The 19,719-nt window shown below is 37.9% G+C and overlaps 1 protein-coding gene across 2 annotated transcripts in view; it reads right to left on the bottom strand.

Annotated features, from left to right (window-relative positions):
* Positions 1–1,167: 1,167 nt before the first annotated feature.
* LOC126475227 (ribonucleases P/MRP protein subunit POP1) overlaps positions 1,168–19,719 on the bottom strand; it is an 87,133-nt gene continuing 68,581 nt past the window's right edge. Inside the window, exon 8 of one of the 2 annotated variants that reach the window (XM_050102905.1) lies at positions 1,168–2,268. In XM_050102905.1, coding sequence (XP_049958862.1) covers positions 1,413–2,268 — 856 coding nt within the window. In that variant the 3' untranslated portion in view covers positions 1,168–1,412. The remainder of the gene's footprint in view (positions 2,269–19,719) is intronic. The other variant, XM_050102904.1, reaches the window with a different exon arrangement.

Here is a 19,719-nt window from a genome sequence, read left to right as displayed (position 1 = left end):
CAAGGCCTGGCTGATGCAGGGTGGTGGAGTGCTTCTCATCTCAACAGATTTCTTTGTAAACAAGGTCAGTGGGATAACTGTGTGAGAAGAAAGTCTGGCAAAGATTATTTTCCTCTATCTGCTTAACTTTCTGTCCCCCCTCCCCCCTTATCTTGCAACACATCTTTTCTTCTCACTGACTCTCTCCCCCCCCCCCCCCCCCTTTCCTATCTCCGAAATTAAGTTAGGGTAATGCTTACTAATACATTATCTTTGTGCTCCTACTCTCTCTAATGACTTTTCCTGATCTTTGTCTCCCTTTCTCCTTGTAACAGGTGGGCCCTTCTCAACAAAAAGTCTAAGAAGCCTCTACATATTCTACTATATCCTTATTTCTCCCTTTAGGAGGAGAACATTGTTCAGCTAAGAAATTTGCAAGTTCAATGACAATGTCCATGAAGAAACTGCAGTGTGCATCCATTCTTGCAGTTACAGATTATTTGGATAATAGCATGCCAAAGTAAGCAGTCAACTTGTCCTTAGTTGGTGCAATTCACGAGCGTTTTACCTGTGTTTAAAATTAATATTTTACAGTCTGAAAGATATGTTGGTATTTTCAAGAATCCTTTCCTTGAGATTGGTATGTTTCACTGGTACCCGAACATATTTTCCTAACTCGTTTTCTCTTTGCTCATATTACAACCATAGCTACTGTAACCTGATACCTCACATTAATATTACACAGAGTTACACTAAAGTCTTAATATGTCCATCAAATCTTACAATGGCAGCTTCATAATAAATGAATAAATGCTGAAGTCACTTTACCCTCCCCGCACCTCCCCACATAAATTGCACTCAATAACCTATTTTTGTATGTTATTATGATTAGCTAGCATGTTTCATGACAGTTTCACAGAGCTTGCTCTGTATTTTCAACTGCAGTTATTCAGGAGACACATCAAAACAACATAATCATGTAAAACATTGATAATTCATATGCACAACTGCTACAGCATCTGCAAGAATGAATATCTCAGATAAAGATTCAAAGCTTGGATATTGGTAAGGGGGTGATACAAAGTAGAGATATCTGCTTCACTTTTTGCGTATATAATTTATACTAAATTGCAGTATTTCAATTAGGAAAAACTGCAATAAATCAAAACCAAAACCCTTAACATAGAATATAAGCATATTTCAATTCAATTCAATTATTTCATATTTTCTTTCTTAGTTTCATACATGTAATCAATAAAAACAACATCACATCATAATTTGAAAAATCTGACAAAGTTTTTGTACATATTCACAGAATGATTGAAAAGGAAATGTTAAAAGGATGCTAAAATATACTGTTTCTTACTCTCAGCAATGGAAAGAGTTAAATTCACCATTCCTGTACTGTTGGGTGTTTTATTTGGTAAAAGATTTCATGTCTCACAGTGAATGTGAAGCATCGCATACCTGTATTGTTGACTGTTTTTATTCCTAACTAAAATCCAAGGTTTCAGTAGGTATGGAGATTTAATAAAGCTCAGCAAAGCTGGAAGTGGAATATATCCCAACCCCATTCCAATTCCATCACTAAATGAAAAACCACCTTTGTATATGAAACCTATTATTTCTCTACTGCAAGATTTCCTGACAGTCTTTGCATTGGGCATCCAGAGTTCACGCATTTTCGTGGCATGTTCTTCCACTATGGACTTTGTGGCTGTAGTTTTTTCATCTTTCATTGTGTCACTCACATTTTCACAATGATCCACATCAGCACTATTGCTATCTATCAGTTTCCTTTTCTCAGCATGTCTTTGCTTCCTAAGATATTTCAGTTTCTTCTTATGGTCATGTTGCAGTTTTTTTCTTTCCTGCTTTTTTTCGTCTTCATGGAGGGGTTCTATGGGTCCTGGAAATGATTCACAAGATGATAATCTTTTCAAGTCCTCATCAGTTGGAACACAAATGATGGAAAAATCAGTTGGAACTCCTTTATCTTTCAACACAACACATACTGGTACTAGGCATTTCTTGTCATCATCTGAATCAAAAAGGGTTCCCGTGTCAAAAGAAGGCTTTTTCTTTCTGCTGTTTATATGAAGTTCACATTCCAATTCATCTAGTTTCTTTCTGTCCCTTAATACATAAAATGACATTTGGTTTAAGTAATTTTTATCATGTTCATCAAAATTCTCATCACTCCACTCATTTATGAGTAAATTCCATGGACATTTAAAGGGACTTACAATACCAAGTGTAGCAAAATTTGGTCGTTTGTCAGGTGGCAACCTGGAGAAGAAAAATAAATTATCACCCTTTCATGTGTATTCAACTAGAAAAGATATTTATAAGGCAGCAACTAAAATTAAAACTGTAAATGTATTTCATCAGTGGACAACATTCAACTTAATATTACACTTAGCCATAAAGGGAAGTTTGCTATAGTGTTATCTATCTTGTCGTACAGACATCACTAAACTTAACAATATTAAACTTCAAAGGAGATAAATAACCAATGTTCAGATAACACCTCAATTTGATAATGGTGTCATGAGGGATAAACAGTGTGAAGTGGACCATATAACGTCCAAAGCTGAGAAGGTCGGGGGTGCTTGGCAGTGGAGAGGGTGCAAACCAGGTAAGTTAGTAACTTGTTAGTTGCTGCTGGAAACTGTTAAGTGGCTAGGGAAAGAAGACCGAAAGAGAAATAGGATTAATGAAGTACGTTACAGAAATTATGAATGAACATTGTAAACACAAACAGTTTAATGTACTGAAGAAATTGTAAGTGAACGATGTTATTAGGAACCAAGCAAATGTTTGGATAGGATAATGAGGTTGAAGGAATTGACTGTGCCCCTTTTAAAGAACCATGTTGGCTTTCACCTTAACTGACATGTGGAAAACACATTAAAAGAAATAAATAAATTAAACAAATCGAAATGTGGGGCTGGGTAACAAAAAGTGCACACACGAGTTTCTAGAAAACTGGACCAAAATAGGTTTACAGAGCTTTTTTCATTCCAAAGTATCTCAAATTCAACGTAAAGTTCCAAATTGTTTTCACATTTTAAGAGACCAGGGGAGAAAATAGTTGTAATAGTTGAAAAACCATATCAGAACTTGTTTATTTATGTAGAGCATTGCAGAGTCTTAGATATCAACTGCACACACTTTGTTTTTTAAATACTTTTTTAAATAGTGTTCAAAAATAATTATATTTGAACAAAGATTGCATGCAAACAAATCACTACAAGAAGATAAAGATTTTCAAATATATAAAATATTTGGAAATTCAGTATTGGGTTTTCCACAGTTTGATAAAATATTTCAGTCTTATATTTGTTTCTATAGATGTGTTTAATTTCCTTAGACTACAATTCCATCCATCATTTAGCCACTGTGGATTACAACCTGTGTATATCCAAGGGTCATTCCATAAGGCATGAAAACCATGGTATTTCATGTGAATGATTGGCATCACCATATTCACAGTGAATATTCAAAACCCTGCAGCAAACACTACCGAAATCAACTGACAGATTGTGACTGCATGCAAGGATGGATCATTCAATGTGAATTTGATGTGCTGCAAGATGGATGGTGTCCCCCACCCACCTTACTCACCAGAACTCAGTCTCAGTGACTTTGAATTCATTCCACAACTGAGGAAACCATTGCAGGAGAGGCACTTTGCAAACAGGGCAAAAGTCCTTACGGCATTTTGGCAACAGGAGGCACACATTGATGGCCATGCCAATGGCATTCAACGGCTTCTCCATCATTGGCAATGCTGTGAGTACGCAATGGGGGACATTCCGAAGCAAATTAGTTGATTTTGATTCTTTTTCTTCCATTTGTACTCATGCACAATAAATTTACACACAGTTCCAATCCCTGTTCTTCATTTCAACCTTTACCACGACCTCCTGTACTGGAACTCTATTTTATATTGGCATTCAGATACACACCACCATACAAGTTCCATGCACATAATGGAATGTTGTCACATTATCACAAGATATACCATAGTTGCAATGACTTATGGAATAACCCTCATAAGAGCAACTTCTAATTGGAGTTTTACTGAAAAGTAGGTCATGAATGGTGGAAACAATCAAATAAACAAATGAAACTTCGATTTTACAAAAATACAAACCACAATATTTCTTACGCTATAGCAAAATATTGTTTATTAATAGGTGTTGCCCCCCGCCCCCCTCCTCCCCCCCATGAACCATGGACCTTGCCGTTGGTGGGGAGGCTTGCGTGCCTCAGCGATACAGATAGCCGTACCGTAGGTGCAACCACAACGGAGGGGTATCTGTTGAGAGGCCAGACAAACATGTGGTTCCTGAAGAGGGGCAGCAGCCTTTTCAGTAGTTGCAGGGGCAACAGTCTGGATGATTGCCTGATCTGGCCTTGTAACACTAACCAAAATGGCCTTGCTGTTCTGGTACTGCGAACGGCTGAAAGTAAGGGGAAACTACACCCGTAATTTTTCCCGAGGGCATGCAGCTTTATTGTATGGTTAAATGATGATGGCATCCTCTTGGGTAAAATATTCCGGAGGTAAAATAGTCCCCCATTCGGATCTCCGGGCCGGGACTACTCAGGAGGACGTCGTTATCAGGAGAAAGAAAACTGGCGTTCTACGGATCGGAGTGTGGAATGTCAGATCCCTTAATCGGGCAGGTAGATTAGAAAATTTAAAAAGGGAAATGGATAGGTTAAAGTTAGATATAGTGGGAATTAGTGAATTTCGGTGGCAGGAAGAACAAGACTTTTGGTAAGGGGAATACAGGGTTATAAATACAAAATCAAATAGGGGTAATGCAGGAGTAGGTTTAATAATGAATAAAAAAATAGGAGTGCGGGTAAGCTACTACAAACAGCATAGTGAACAAATTATTGTGGCCAAGATAGACACGAAGCCCACGCCTACCACAGTACTACAAGATTATATGCCAACTAGCTCTGTAGATAATGACGAAATTGAAGAAATGTATGATGAAATAAAAGAAATTATTCAGATAGTGAAGGGAGACGAAAATTTAATAGTCGTGGGTGACTGTAATTCAATAGTAGGAAACGGGAGAGAAGGAAACGTAGTAGGTGAATATGGATTGGGGGGAAGAAATGAAAGAGGAAGCCGCCTGGTAGAATATTGCACAGAGCACAACTTAACCATAGCTACCACTTGGTTCAAGAATCATAAAAGAAGGTTGTATACATGGAAGAAGCCTGGAGATACTGACAGGTTTCAGATAGATTATATAATGGTAAGACAGAGATTTAGGAACCAGGTTTTAAATTGTAAGACATTTCCAGGGGCAGATGTGGACTCTGACCACAATCTGTTGGTTATGAACTGTAGATTAAAACTGAAGAAACTGCAAAAAGGTGGGAATTTAAGGAGATGGGACCTGGATAAACTGACTAAACCAGAGGTTGTACAGAGTTTCGAGGAGAGCATAAGGGTAGAATTGACAGGAATGGGGGAAAGAAATACAGTAGAAGAAGAATGGGTAGCTTGGAGGGATGAAGTAATGAAAGCAGCAGAGGATAAAGTAGGCAAAAAGACGAGGACTGCTAGAAATCCTTGGATAACAGAAGAAATAATGAACTTAATTGATGAAAGGAGAAAATATAAAAATGCAGTAAATGAAGCAGGCAAAAAGGAATACAAACGTCTCAAAAATGAGATCGACAGGAAGTGCAAAATGGCTAAGCAGGAATGGCTAGAGGACAAATGTAAGGATGTAGAGGCTTGTCTCACCAAGGGTAAGATAGATACTGCCTACAGGAAAATTAAAGAGACCTTTGGAGAAAAGAGAACCACTTGTATGAATATCAAGAGCTCAAATTGAAACCCAGTTCTAAACAAAGAAGGGAAAGCAGAAAGGTGGAAGGAGTATATACAGGGTCTATACAAGGGCGATGTACTTGAGGACAATATTATGGAAATGGAAGAGGATGTAGATGAAGATGAAGATGAATTGGGAGATATGATACTGCGTGAAGAGTTTAACAGCGCACTGAAAGACCTGAGTCGAAACAAGGCTCCGGGAGTAGACAACATTCCATTAGAACTACTAATAGCCTTGGGAGGGCCAGTCCTGACAAAACTCTACCATCTAGTGAGCAAGATATACGAGACAGGCGAAATACCCTCAGACTTCAAGAAGAATATAATAATTCCAATCCCAAAGAAAGCAGGTGTTGACAGATGTGAAAATTACCGAACTATCAGTTTAATAAGTCACAGCTGCAAAATACTAACGCAAATTCTTTACAGACAAATGGAAAAACTAGTAGCAGCCGACCTCGGGGAAGATCAGTTTGTCAAAACTAGACATGATTGTCTCAATGGGAATTCCGCGATCGTTCATTAAATAAAATATGGCGTTTCAGTCTTCGATCGCTATTCTTTATTTTCAATTACCGGTTTCGGGCTAGCTGCCCATCTTCAGATCTGTTAGACAAAGTTAAAAATGTAATTAATAAGAGAGATACAGTTAGTGATAAAAATATCTTAGTTTACAAAAAGAACTTTTGGAACGTATTAAATGCCAACGTACCATATGTTGTAGTTACAGAGTAACTTGTCCGTACAGAACACATGGTTCACTGTCATAAGTAAAGTAAATTTCAATCTGTTAAAACATTATATCGCAGTTTTTAAGAGTAACTTGATTGGTAACAGTAAAAAGTGCCCTCTACCTATAACAATTGTGCATCTGTTATTATTTCGCTGTATATATTAATGGCGAATATTCTTTTTAATAAAACAATTTTTAAGGTAATAACATATGAATAATCTTTTTTGAGTGGACCATGAAACGAAAAATTTACATTAATTTAACATTTCTTTATAAAGAAACACAAAATATAATTAAAATGTAGATATTCTTCCGAAAATGTGCGTTTCCTCTTCTTTGTTTTTGACTGGTGGTGGAGTGGGTTTCCCTACGTCAGAACGTATACAACGCCACGCCGAGTCTTCTTGCGCCACGCCCAATTGACCTCACTGCCAGTACACTGAGGGCTGTTCCACTGTAGCTGTTTCTTACTGGGTGTGCTGTTGCATTCAAGAGCAAGCCTAAACAGGTCTTTAAAAGTCTTATAATAATTCCTGTGCATAAAATATCTTTGCTCATTAAGTAGAAGGCCTGGGGTCATTCTTTGATGTGCGTATATTTCAATCTCTTCGAGCACGTTGAGATAGAGACTTTTTGGAGCTTTATGTAGTACCTCCATTTGTTCATTTATATTACTCACTTCATGTCTTCTCTCTTTTACATGTGTTCCAAATGTTGTTCGATTGCTATGACTGCATGTTTCCTGTATCGAATTTCAAAATTCCGCCCTGTTTGTCCTATATAATAACTGTGACATTCAGCACATTTAATCTTATATACTCCGGAATTATTGTACCTCAGTTGTCATTTACGAAAAGGAATATATAGAGAAGACAATGTGGTTTATTCAGGAAAATGGAATTAAAGAAGTCAAAAAAGATTTAACAAAGAAGTTTCAGACAGATTTAAAGGCAAGGATAGAAGCAATACAATTTTTATTCACTCCAAATGAAAAAGCTAGATTAGTAAAGATGAATCCAAGAACACCAGAAGCAAGAGCGCAAATAAAATTGTACAAGGAGAACAAACCAATGCGTGTTATTTGCAATGGGAAGGAAGCCATTAATGAACTCTTGAATAGGACTTTGTACCGTAAGTTAAAATCTGCGTATAAATACGAGGAAGTTTACAACATAAAAAAAAAATAGTGTGTGTTTCGCTAACGAAGTGAAGGACATTGCAATCCCAGAGGATGCAGTCCTAGCCTCATTGGATGTCGTGAACCTCTACACTAACATACCAATACCGGAAACCTTACAAATTATAAGGAAAAACCTGATAAAAAATAAGTCAATGAGCATGGGTGAAATCGTCGAACTTGTAGATATGCTAGAGTCCACATTGAGTTTTAATAGTTTTATCTCTAACGATAAAGTTTTTATTCGAGATGAAGGTTTAGCTATGGGAAACAGTCATTCTAGCTGAAATTTTTATGAATGACTTTGAGAACAAAGTTTTTAGCTCTTTTCCAGAAATTAAGGAGAAGTTAATTTATTACAGACGGTATGTTGATGACACTATTTTATTATTCAAAGCGGAAAAAGAAGACGTAGAGGAAATGACTAAAGTTTTAAACGAGCAGCATCCAAAAATTCAATTCACACTAGAAATGGAAAACAATGGGGCAATTAACTATTTAGATTTGACCGTCAGAAAGGAGGGAGGCAGGCACGTTTTCGGCATCTATAGAAAAGACACTTGCTCCGACAACATCATAGTAGCGACGTCGCACCACCCGGCACAGCATAAAAGAGCGTACTTTCATGCAATGTGCAACAGAGCCCTCAGATTGCCATTACAGGAAGATGAGTTGCAGAAAGAACTAGGTATTACTAAGCAAGTAGCAGCAGCTAACGGATACAGGACACAAGATATTACACATATGTTTAACAAGATCAAAAACAAATCCGCAAGCATCAGTAGCGAATCTAGGAAAATTAAAGTTAAGAAGAAGTTTGTCACCCTGACATACAAAGGGCGTGTGTTGGAAAGAATTGCTAAATGCTTTCCAAAAAACATAGCAGTGGCATTTCAGAACGAAGGGCAAATGGCACATAGATTAAGACATAAACCAGCAACGACAAAACAAATGAAATACAATAATTCCGAAGTATATAAGATTAAATGTGCTGAATGTGACAGTTATTATATAGGACAAACTGGGCGGAATTCTGAAATTCAATACAGGGAACATTGCAGTCATAGCAATTGAACAGCATTTGGAACACATGTAAAAGAGAGTAGACATGAAGTGAGTAATATAAATGAACAAATGGAGGTACTACATAAAGCTCCAAAAAGTCTCTATCTCAATGTGCTCGAAGAGATTGAAATATACGTACATCAAAGAATAACCCCAGGCCTACTACTTAATGAGCAAAGTGATTTTATGCACAGGAATTATAATGAGATTTTTAAAGACCTGTTTTAGGCTTACTCTTGAATGCAACAGCACACCCAGTAAGAAACAGCTACAGCAAAACAGCCCTCAGTGTACTGGCGGCAAGGTCAACTGGGCGCGGCGCAAGAGGACTCAGCGTGGCGTTGTATACGTTCTGACGTAGGGAAATCCACTCCACCACCAATTAAAAACAAAGAAGAGGAAACGCACATTTTCGGAAGAATATCTACATTTTAATTATATTTTATGTTTCTTTATAAAGAAATGTTAAATTAATGTAAATTTTTCGTTTCATGGTCCACTCAAAAAAGATTATTCATATGTTATTACCTTAAAAATTGTTTTATTAAAAAGAATATTCGCCATTAATATATACAGCGAAATAATAACAGATGCACAATTGTTATAGGTAGAGGGCACTTTTTACTGTTACCAATCAGGTTACTCTTCAAAACTGCGATATAATGTTTTAACAGATTGAAATTTACTTTACTTATGACAGTGAACCATGTGTTCTGTACGGACAAGTTACTCTGTAACTACAACATATGGTACGTTGGCATTTAATACGTTGCATAATTTCTTTTTGTAAACTAAGATATTTTTATCACTAACTGTATCTCTCTTATTAATTACATTTTTAACTTCGTCTAACAGATCTGAAGATGGGCAGCTAGCCCGAAAACGGTAATTGAAAATAAAGAATAGCGATCGAAGACTGAAATGCCATATTTTATTTAAGATCAGTTTGGATTCTGTAGAAATATTGGAACACGTGAGGCAATACTGACCCTACGACTTATCTTAGAAAATAGATTAAGGAAAGGCAAACGTATGTTTCTAGCATTTGTAAACTTAGAGAAAGCTTTTGACAGTGTTGACTGGAACACTCTATTTCAAATTCTGAAGGTGGCAGGGGTAAAATACAGGGGGCGAAAGGCTATTTACAATTTGTACAGAAACCAGATGGCAGTTATAAGAGTCGAGGGACACAAAAGGAAAGCAGTGGTTGGGAAGGGAGTGAGACAGGGTTGTAGCCTCTCCCCAATGTTATTCAATCTGTATATTGATCAAGCAGTGAAGGAAACAAAATAAAAATTTGGCGTAGGTATTAAAATCCATGGAGAAGAAATAAAAACTTTGAGGTTTGCCAATGACATTGTAATTCTGTCAGAGACAGCAAAGGACTTGGAAGAGCAGTTGAACGGAATGGCCAGTGTCTTGAAAAGAGGATATAAGAAGAATATCAACAAAAGCAAAACGAGGATAATGGAATGTAGTCGAATTAAGTCGGGTGATGCTGAGGGAATTAGATTAGGAAATGAGACACTGAAAGTAGTAAACGAGTTTTGCTATTTGGGGAGCAAAATAACTGATGATGGTCGAAGTAGGGGGATACAAAATGTAGATTGGCAATGGCTAGGAAAGCGTTTCTGAAGAAGAGAAATTTGTTAACATCGAGTATAGATTTAAATGTCAGGAAGTCGTTTCTGAAAGTATTTGTATGGAGTGTAGCCATGTATGGAAGTGAAACATGGACGATAAATAGTTTGGACAAGAAGAGAATAGAAGCTTTCGAAATGTGGTGCTACAGAAGAATGCTGAAGATTAGATGGGTAGATCACATAACTAATGAGGAGGTATTGAACAGAAGTGGGGAGAAGAGAAATTTGTGGCACAACTTGACTAGAAGAAGGGATCGGTTGGTAGGAAATGTTCTGAGGCATCAAGGGATCACCAATTTAGTATTGGAGGGCAGCGTGGAGGGTAAAAATCGTAGAGGGAGACCAAGAGATGAATAACTAAGCAGATTCAGAAGGATGTAGGATGCAGTAGTTACTGGGAGATGAAGAGGCTTGAGTAGCATGGAGAGCTGCATCAAACCTGTCTCAGGACTGAAGACCACAACAACAACAACAACAACAACAAGAGGTGTTGATAAGAAAGCTATCTGACCTAACAAATCATCTTTTATGTGCCCATATTTTGTACAAGAATGTAAAAATGTGATACTTTATACTGGTTTGTATTAGGTACGTCCTATATCGTCACTGTAATAAAATGGGTGCCAAATAAGTAGATCTTGTGAGTTTAACAATATGACGTGTGTGCAAGTTGCGTTTGCGCTTGTGTGTGTGTGTGTGTGTGTGTGTGTGTGTGTGTGTGTGTGTGTGTGTGTGTGTGTGTGTTTGTGCGCCAGCGCACACGTGTCTATTGCTGACAAAGGCCTGAAAGCTCTAATTGTGTGAATCTTTTTGTTGTGCCTATCACGACTCAGCATCTCCGCTATATGGTGAGTAGCAACTTTCCTTCACAATACTGTTGCATTCCATCCTGGATTTTCCATTGTTTGATCTTGTGTGTTTGGTGTTCATAGAACTTAAAGGTTCATTTCTTTAATGGAAAAAAGGCCTGGGGTGAGGTAATGGTGTTGAGAACATCAAAGTTAACAACAAGCTAAACAATAAAGTGTGATATAAAATTTTGTTAGTTTAATACTGAAATAACATCTTGCTTATTTGTTCAAAAGCTGTTCTTTACATGAAAAGTAAGAGTAGCACTAAGTCTCCAGTTCCATGATTGTAACAACTTTGCTATTTGCTTTTCTGTACTGTGTAAAGGACAGGGATCTGTCAGTGCATTATGTCCAAGTTATTTCTAAATAACAGTAAGATCTGAGACGTGAAGAATGTCTCAATCCTTTAGGGCAAAACAATAAAGAATTTACAGGTTCTGAATTGAATATTTTGAGATCAGGAACTAATGGTCAGAAACGGCTAGATAGTCTTCTTAACGCAAAGAACTAACTTAAGCTCAAAGCACCTGTTCAAACTTACGACTACCAGTCTTGATTCAGGCACTACAGTATACTCTACGGACATAACTGAACTCTGGGTTCAAAGTCACTTAACTCTACTGCTTGAATATGTTGTTTATGTAACTACTGCCCTATCAGAACCACTAACCCTGTGTTCTTTGAAAAGTGTATTCCATAGGTGCTTATTGATAAATCACCTCATACAATCCTACATTTAAAATTCTACTAAACGAACAACTATGTATCAAGAGTCTTGGCCTCCTGTTCCTATAAGCACTTATAAATTTCTTCCATTTTGGCTGATGCGTAATCCAAAAACACTCCATCTTCGACAACCAATCACACACTGATAAACTTTAGCATGGACAAATTACAGATATTTGTGTGTGGTTCTTAAAGATAGCATCATGAAAACTGATATGATAAGTAATTGTTCATTACAAAACAGTTTATGAATAACTGCCTCACACACACACAGCTCATTCAGGACCTTGTACCACCTTTAATGCTCATTTCCCTATCTCAAAATACTCAGATTAAGATCCTGTCCAGTTTGTAGAATGTTTACCCATAAGGATTTCACCACTATGTGGTAGTACTAGCAAATGATTATACAAGTCTGTTCTACTGTTTTCCTGGTTTCATGTCATAAAATTGCATGTACAACAGACATGAAGTGTAGCACTGGCAGCCCAGTAACTAAAGCATACCAATCAGTGGTGTTCCAGGAGAAAGAACATAATACTACCCAACTGAATTATAAAAATCTGTAAAGAATGGGAAATGAGGCCATACAATGGTTAACTAGAGAAGGCACATATGATCCGAAAAACAGAAGAGAGCACAGCAGAACTAGAGAGATATTAAATTCAAATAACAGACGAGAAGTTAGAAGTGGCTTCAAATAAGGGAACTGGAAGTGTAATGAATACTTAGGCCCTGCTGCACACCTTGTTTCCTGTACACCATTACAGGCTCCATCTCCAAATATTTTTATGAACTCCTCTCACCGTCTCAATCCCACACTTATTTTCTTTCTTGTCTTTTGTGCCATTAATTTTTCTGTCACTTGCAGCTAAACAAGTTGCCGAGGGTACTTTGTATTATTATCGATCATTATCTTCCCTATTCAATACACAAGAGAACAGTGACTGGCCATATGCTTCCACATGTATCATAATCTCTCATCGCCACATGGCTCCCTTCCGTCCTACACCTCATGTCATCTGTCCTTCCTTCCTTCCTTCTCTTACGTTTTACATTTGTCTTATATCTGTTATTGTTTGTCCACATCTTTCCCTACATTTTCCTTCTTGCCTTTTTTAAGCAGACACGCAACCTTGACCAGCATGGTCGCATGGAACTTTTGCAGCACCCTGTAGCATTGGCCGTGACCACTTTGACTGTTCACCCATTACCTTCTGTTGAGTCCATGCAGCATTCCAATCCTGTGCTCCTGCTGCCTCACCCTCTCGCATTCTTATCATGAGCTTACTCTCTCTCCCAAACATCAGCCACCCCTCCCCACACTCCCACACCCCCTTTCTCCCATCACTCACTCTGCCAAGATACAACCCCTCACCCCATTCAAGCTGAAATCTTGCCTGCACAATACAGTCATACTGATACAGCTGTGTATGGGAGATGGGGGGGGGGAGGGGTGGGGGCTCCTAGCTCTAAAAAGGGGTCTCTGAAAGTTAGTAAAGTTCTGTCTTCTTTATGTGCATTTCAGTCACTCAACATCCGTACTATTCAGTGAATTGTTACCTTCACTACTTAAATTATTCTACTGCCTTGTCTTATCAAAGTGTACAAAAGATATATTTTAATTTTTTTCATATTTTCTCCAGAATACTGTCTACATTTAACAATAGTATTTCTTGTGATATGATCAGTCCCCTCCTACCAGTTCTCAATTGTGTTTGTAGAGCACCTCATATTTATTCCCAGTGCATTTTGGATATAGTGAACCAAGCAGTAACAATGTTAATAGAACATCTCACAATTCACTCTTTCTTGAAGCCAACTTTCAGATAATCTCAAACCTTGGAGCAGTAATAAGGAGTAAGTTGCATGGGAGAGATTCATAATATCTCCATCACTGATGTATATATTTTTTTTAGAATACTCTTTAAAACTCTTCAGACTTCAAATTCTTTTTCCTACAGCTGATTTTTCCATGTTCATTCAACTTTCAGATGTTTTCTAACATCACACTGCAATATTTAAATGATTTGACAGAATCCAGATACTGACTTTTAATTCTGTCATTAACAGATATAGTACTTGTATCTTCTTTATATACAAATTACTTTGCATTTATCTGTACTTAATGTGAGTTTTAATTCACCACACAAATTTATTTAAAGTCAGTTATAAAGCAGACTGACATTTTTCTTTAACTTTTTCAGTAACCAGTCCAAGATGATTGTTATGTTCTTACACAACTTCCACACAGTGAGAGTATTATTGGTTCTGTCACATTTCCTCAGTATATGCTTGACATAATGAGCATCCACCAGGTGCTAATTGACAAAAACATTTTTTAGAGGTTGCTCATTGTCTTTGGGACCACAGCAGGTCATTACATCCCTGAACTGTCTGATATTACTGAAAATGGTCTGCACTTCAGCATTTTTTTTCTACCATCACTGCAATAGACTGAAGCTCAGAAAAATATTAATATTGCTGCGAGCTGTGGCACATGCGTGCTGTCGGTTGCCAATTCAAACCCTACAAGTAATTATTTGTTATTTAGTATTTATAATTCCTTGAATGCTTTCAGAATTTCTTATTTTTGTAATGTTTGCTATTCTGGAATAGTCAAGTTTTTTATAAATATCAGAAGTCTCCGTCCAGGAGGCAGTTCCGTTCTCGCATTGATAATAAAGGTGCTAATAGCTGTACTTCACTGATGGCACTGCTTTCAGGTTCAGACTTGAGTGTGGTTTTTACATGACATTGATCAGTGGAGATGCCAGGTACTTTAAAAGACCTAAATAACTGTGGCTCCACATACAGCAACAGGTCCACTGCACACCAGGCATTCATCAGTGTTTTCGAGAGACTCTGATGGAACCTGACAAATTGGCTTAAAGGGCTTAACTGATTAACCAAACACAACAGATGGGATGACATATTGTGTGTGGCAAATGTGTACTTTCACTCAGAAAGCATAGCAAAGCAGTGGTTCAAGGACAGCAAAGATAAGCTTAATTGTAGGAACAAATTCCAAGCTGAACTGAAGATAACATTCAGTGAGAATCAGCAGCAAGTTTGCTTGGTGCATGAACATTTAAGAACAGGGCCTACTGTTATGAGGAAGTTACACAGTCCTACATAAACGATGTTTCGGCCCTATGCCACACTGTGAATTCCACTGGAATACGACAGAAGCCAACAAAATCTCAAAATCTAATGAAAGGGGCCACAAAAGACATATCAAGCTCTTCTGATAAAGGACATCATAACAACAGAAGAATTCAAGTGATGCCAGTGCATTGAGGAAATGCACAGAAAATCCCGAATGAGCCAGCGAGAATGGACCTAGCCTTCTCTGACTTATGTTGCAGCCATCAACTGGCAACCCAGCACATGACCAACCCAAGCACAACCAACTCTTCTATCAAGTAGAACACCCTGCAAATGAACAGACCTTTGAAGGACAGGGGACAGCATGCTGGTATTTGTCCTCTGTGGGCGCCCTGGATAAGTTACATGTTACTGTAGAGAAAAAAAAAGGCAAGTTTTCAATGGCTACTATACTGCCAGATGTCAAACATCACTACAGTTCTATTCAAGCCAGTCAATTACAGATGATTACACCCGAACTCCAGGACAAAGTCCATTGCCATACACTGAATAAGTCACTCCTCAATATGCCACAGCTGTTCCCAATTACTGTACAGAGGAAACAGCCACTTGTCTTGCAGTTGAATTCAAGAAAACTACATAAGGCGACCATCTATTAAGGGGAGGCGGTCATGGATAAAAATCCACCATGGACGATGATCACCAAGGTTCAGGGAATCTTGTCATCAGCAATTGCCATCCTGTGGGGACACAAGCTGACTCAGGGGCTTCCTTTTGTGTACTGTCAAACGCTTATCCTCATCAGCTAAAGAATATAATGTTGTGCAATAGAAAGCAACTGTGCTGAAATTTGCAACAGGGAAATACATCCAGCTGACAGTAAATGTATTGCAAGATGTCAATGTCAGAATGCACCCCTTTGAATTTGTAGTTTTACCAAAACGTAGTCATAATCTTATTCTCTGACTGGACTTCTTGGCTCTGAGCACTATGGGACTCAACTGCTGAGGTCATTAGTCTGACAGGACTTCTTGCGGGCATCACAAGCAGTCACAGACTGCTGAAGATCACAGCTCTGGCGGATAAAGCTATTCCAACAAGCACACAGAACAGAGATTTCTCTCTGTGATTTTTTGCCATTGAAGAAAACGTTACCAAGATGCTCATTAAAACTGTGAAACTTTGTTGATTACAAAAAGTTACAGACTCACAAAATGAAATCTAAATAGCAGTGATTTATCATAAGCACTGTAGATGGTCAAGGAGAACCCCGAGCTGTCCATAAAGGTATGTGTGTAGGAACAGCCAAACCAGTCCTGGATGGGCAGTTCAGTAGCACTGACGAATTATTGTGCTCTGCTACCACTACAGAAAATACAGGAGTGGAAGCTACTACTGAACTGCCACTAAGATATGAACTCACCGATGATTTACGTGATTGAGTGTTAGCCATTCTGCACGACTTTTCACTTGGTTTCAAATCTGGAGTGGAGGAAAGACAGACTTAATGGTCCATGTAAAACACTACATTAACCCGGGGACCATCCATTATTACCCAATGCTCATATTTGGTGTCACCAGCTGAATGATGCATAATTTGGGAGGAAGCGGAGAAGATGCTGCAAGATATCATTGAACCTAAGGATAGTCCTTGGTCCTCTCCTGTGTGCTCCTTATGAAGAGTAAAGATAGCACGTGGCCTTTCTATGTTGACTACTGATGACTGAACAAAATCCAGAAAAATGTCTAAACATTGCCTCAGACTAATGACATCAAAAGCTGCTCGAAAGGAGCAAAATTTTTCTCAACTATGCACATGCAAACAGGCTACTGGTAAATTGAGGTTGACAATGGTGACCAGGAAAATACTGCCTACATCACACCGGATGGTCTCTCTGAGTTCAAAGCCATTTGGACTGTGTAACACTCCAGTCATCTTCGAATGTATGCTGGACACCCCACTTTGACACAGGTGGATGATGTTTCTTTGTTATCTGGATGCAATGACTTTTTTTGTTTTTTTAAGAAATTTGAAGAACATCTAAGCTGCTGACAATCGTGCTGAAGTATTTCATATTGCAGGCTTTTGCCTAAATCTGAGAAGTGCCTCTTCGCCACCCAATAAATAAAAATGTCAGGGCACCCAAAGAATAGTGACTGAGTCCAACATGATCCACACAAAATAAGAAAGGGGGGGGGGGGGTGCTACCTTTGATGCTCATTCTGCGGTGATGGGAATGCGGCGACACGACCAGAATGTAAGGATCTACCAGTGCTGCCCATACAGACAACCATTGGCAAGATCTAGAACCAGGGTGATGTAGTCGGCTCCAACGAGAAGTTCTGAAGCACAGGTTGCTGTTTCTCCAGAACAGGGAACAATGCCGCAAACTGTCATGCATGCAGTGTGGCATAGCTGTTAGCACCACTGGCTGGTGTCCTGGGGTCACCAGTTCAAACACAGCCATCAACAAATACTTGTTATTCAGTATTCATCATTTCTGAGAGGTTTCTCAAAATTTCTAATGTTTGTATGTTCTGGAATAGTCAACATCTGTATAAACAACAACACTCTCCTTCTGGGAGTTTGTCCTGTTCTGACCCTACATTGCTTTTTCTAATAAAGTGCTTGCAGTGCCAAGTATTGTACTTTACTGATGACCCTGCTTTCAAATTTGGACTTGAATGTGGTTACAAGACGAAAAAATTCGTTATAAATGCTTTAAATTTAAAGCCTAATAGGAAGTCGGTCAAGGTCTAGTTTACTGTTGCTTTTCATCAGTTCCAATTACTTTTTACCACTGGGGACATTCATTTAATTTACTTCCCTACGAGTTTGTAGACTGGTCAAATGGTATTGGCAGGTTATGATCTTTCTACATGAATATTTTTTTTAAATGTTAATTTTGTTCCAGTTGTTTTGTTTTTTATGTTGGCAGACACCAATGTGCAAGTAAGTTTTTGAAATGCTCTGTGATTTTACAGCAGATTTGAATGCCCTGAATGATCTTTTCTAGTGGAACCTCCTTTATTTCTTCTTATCAGCTGCACAAGAAATCAATATTTTTCAGTGAAGTTCTCTATAGTCTCTTTAGCACTGAATGCCATAATGCCAATTATTCATAATTTTTTGAAATGTCATTCATTGTACTACGGTATGTTGATGATTTTCACTTATGGACCGTCTGACAGCAACTGAATAAAACACAATTTTAGTGCCATACGCGTTTCGCCTTTATTTTCTGCAAGGCATCATCAGTGGCCTGTAATATGTACATATGTTAGCTATTTTATTTACATTTTTGTCAATGTGCCTATAGGTTATAAACAGTTCTGGTGGTTGGTATCTCCTATTAAGTAGTAATGTTTTGAACTGTACTTACAGGTTGCGTAGACAGTTTCTTACATATTACGCTCCTGTTGCATTTTTGGTCTTGTTCTTCTTCCTATGAACGCCAATTTGCTGTTTTTTCTGCATTCCACAGCACTATGCACTGAACGCTTGTTTTAATGCAATGTTTTGGTTTCTGTTGCCGACTGTCAAATGTTTTTGCCAAAGATCGAATATTACTGCCAAACTTATGAGTGTAACTATCGAAGTATCTGTGGTCTGTTCGTGTATGCATTTGTGTGTGCGCTTGTGTGTGTGTGTGTGTGTGTGTGTGTGTGTGTGTTTTTTGGTGTCATATTAATTTAATTTAATTTAATTTTATTGCATTTAATTATTTATTTTTGTTTATGTCCTGTGTATGTGTGTGTGTTTTGGTGTGATATATATATTATTTTTGGTAAGGGGTCTGTGTATGTGTGTGTGTGTGTATTTTGGTGTTATATACTTTTTATGTTATCATTTCCATTTTTTTTTTTTTTTTTGGAAGGGGGGCTGTGTATGTGTGTGTATGTGTGTGTGTGTGTGTGTGTGTGTGTGTGTGTGTGTGTGTGTATTTTGGTGTTATATACATTTTTTTATGTTATCATTTCCTTTATTAAGTGTAGTAAGGAGCCTGTGCTGATGTGTGTTTGTTCATTTATCACATTTTTGTTTTCTGCTATGGCTTTCTGGATGTGGAAGTTTTCTTGCATTTGTATAAGATGTTTGTCATGGTTGCTTATTCTCATTATTTTCATTTCTTGTTCCATGCTCTGAAAATTGCTGTTAAGTGCTTGGAACAGCAAGAAGAAAATGGCACTGTCCAAACTGTAGGCCTACTTTATAGGCAAACAAACTTCATTGTGGTTGTTCCTTGCAGAGTTCACCACCTTAGTGCCTGTATGATAAACAACATATTATGGATAACATGTTCCTTCTTACATTTATTACGGGCAAGTTAAATGTTCCTATTCAATCTTGTCGAAAGGACAGTAGTGGCTGTCTATGAAATGTAAATACTCCCAATGTTTTTCGACACAGTCTTCTTCTACACTGAATCTGTCTCCTACAATGATAGTTCCCATGTTCCTTTGATTTCATTTATCTACTGAGACTAGCTGTCAGTATTTTGTTTGCGTTTTGTTTTCAAGTGGATCATTATTTACTTTCCTTTTGGTCATCCAAATTCAAGTTTCCA

The sequence above is a fragment of the Schistocerca serialis genome, chromosome 4, assembly GCF_023864345.2.
Source record: "Schistocerca serialis cubense isolate TAMUIC-IGC-003099 chromosome 4, iqSchSeri2.2, whole genome shotgun sequence".
NCBI classification, from domain to species: domain Eukaryota; kingdom Metazoa; phylum Arthropoda; class Insecta; order Orthoptera; family Acrididae; genus Schistocerca; species Schistocerca serialis.
The sequence above is the reverse complement of the archived record's forward strand: the minus strand, read 5'-3'. Positions and strand labels throughout refer to the sequence as shown.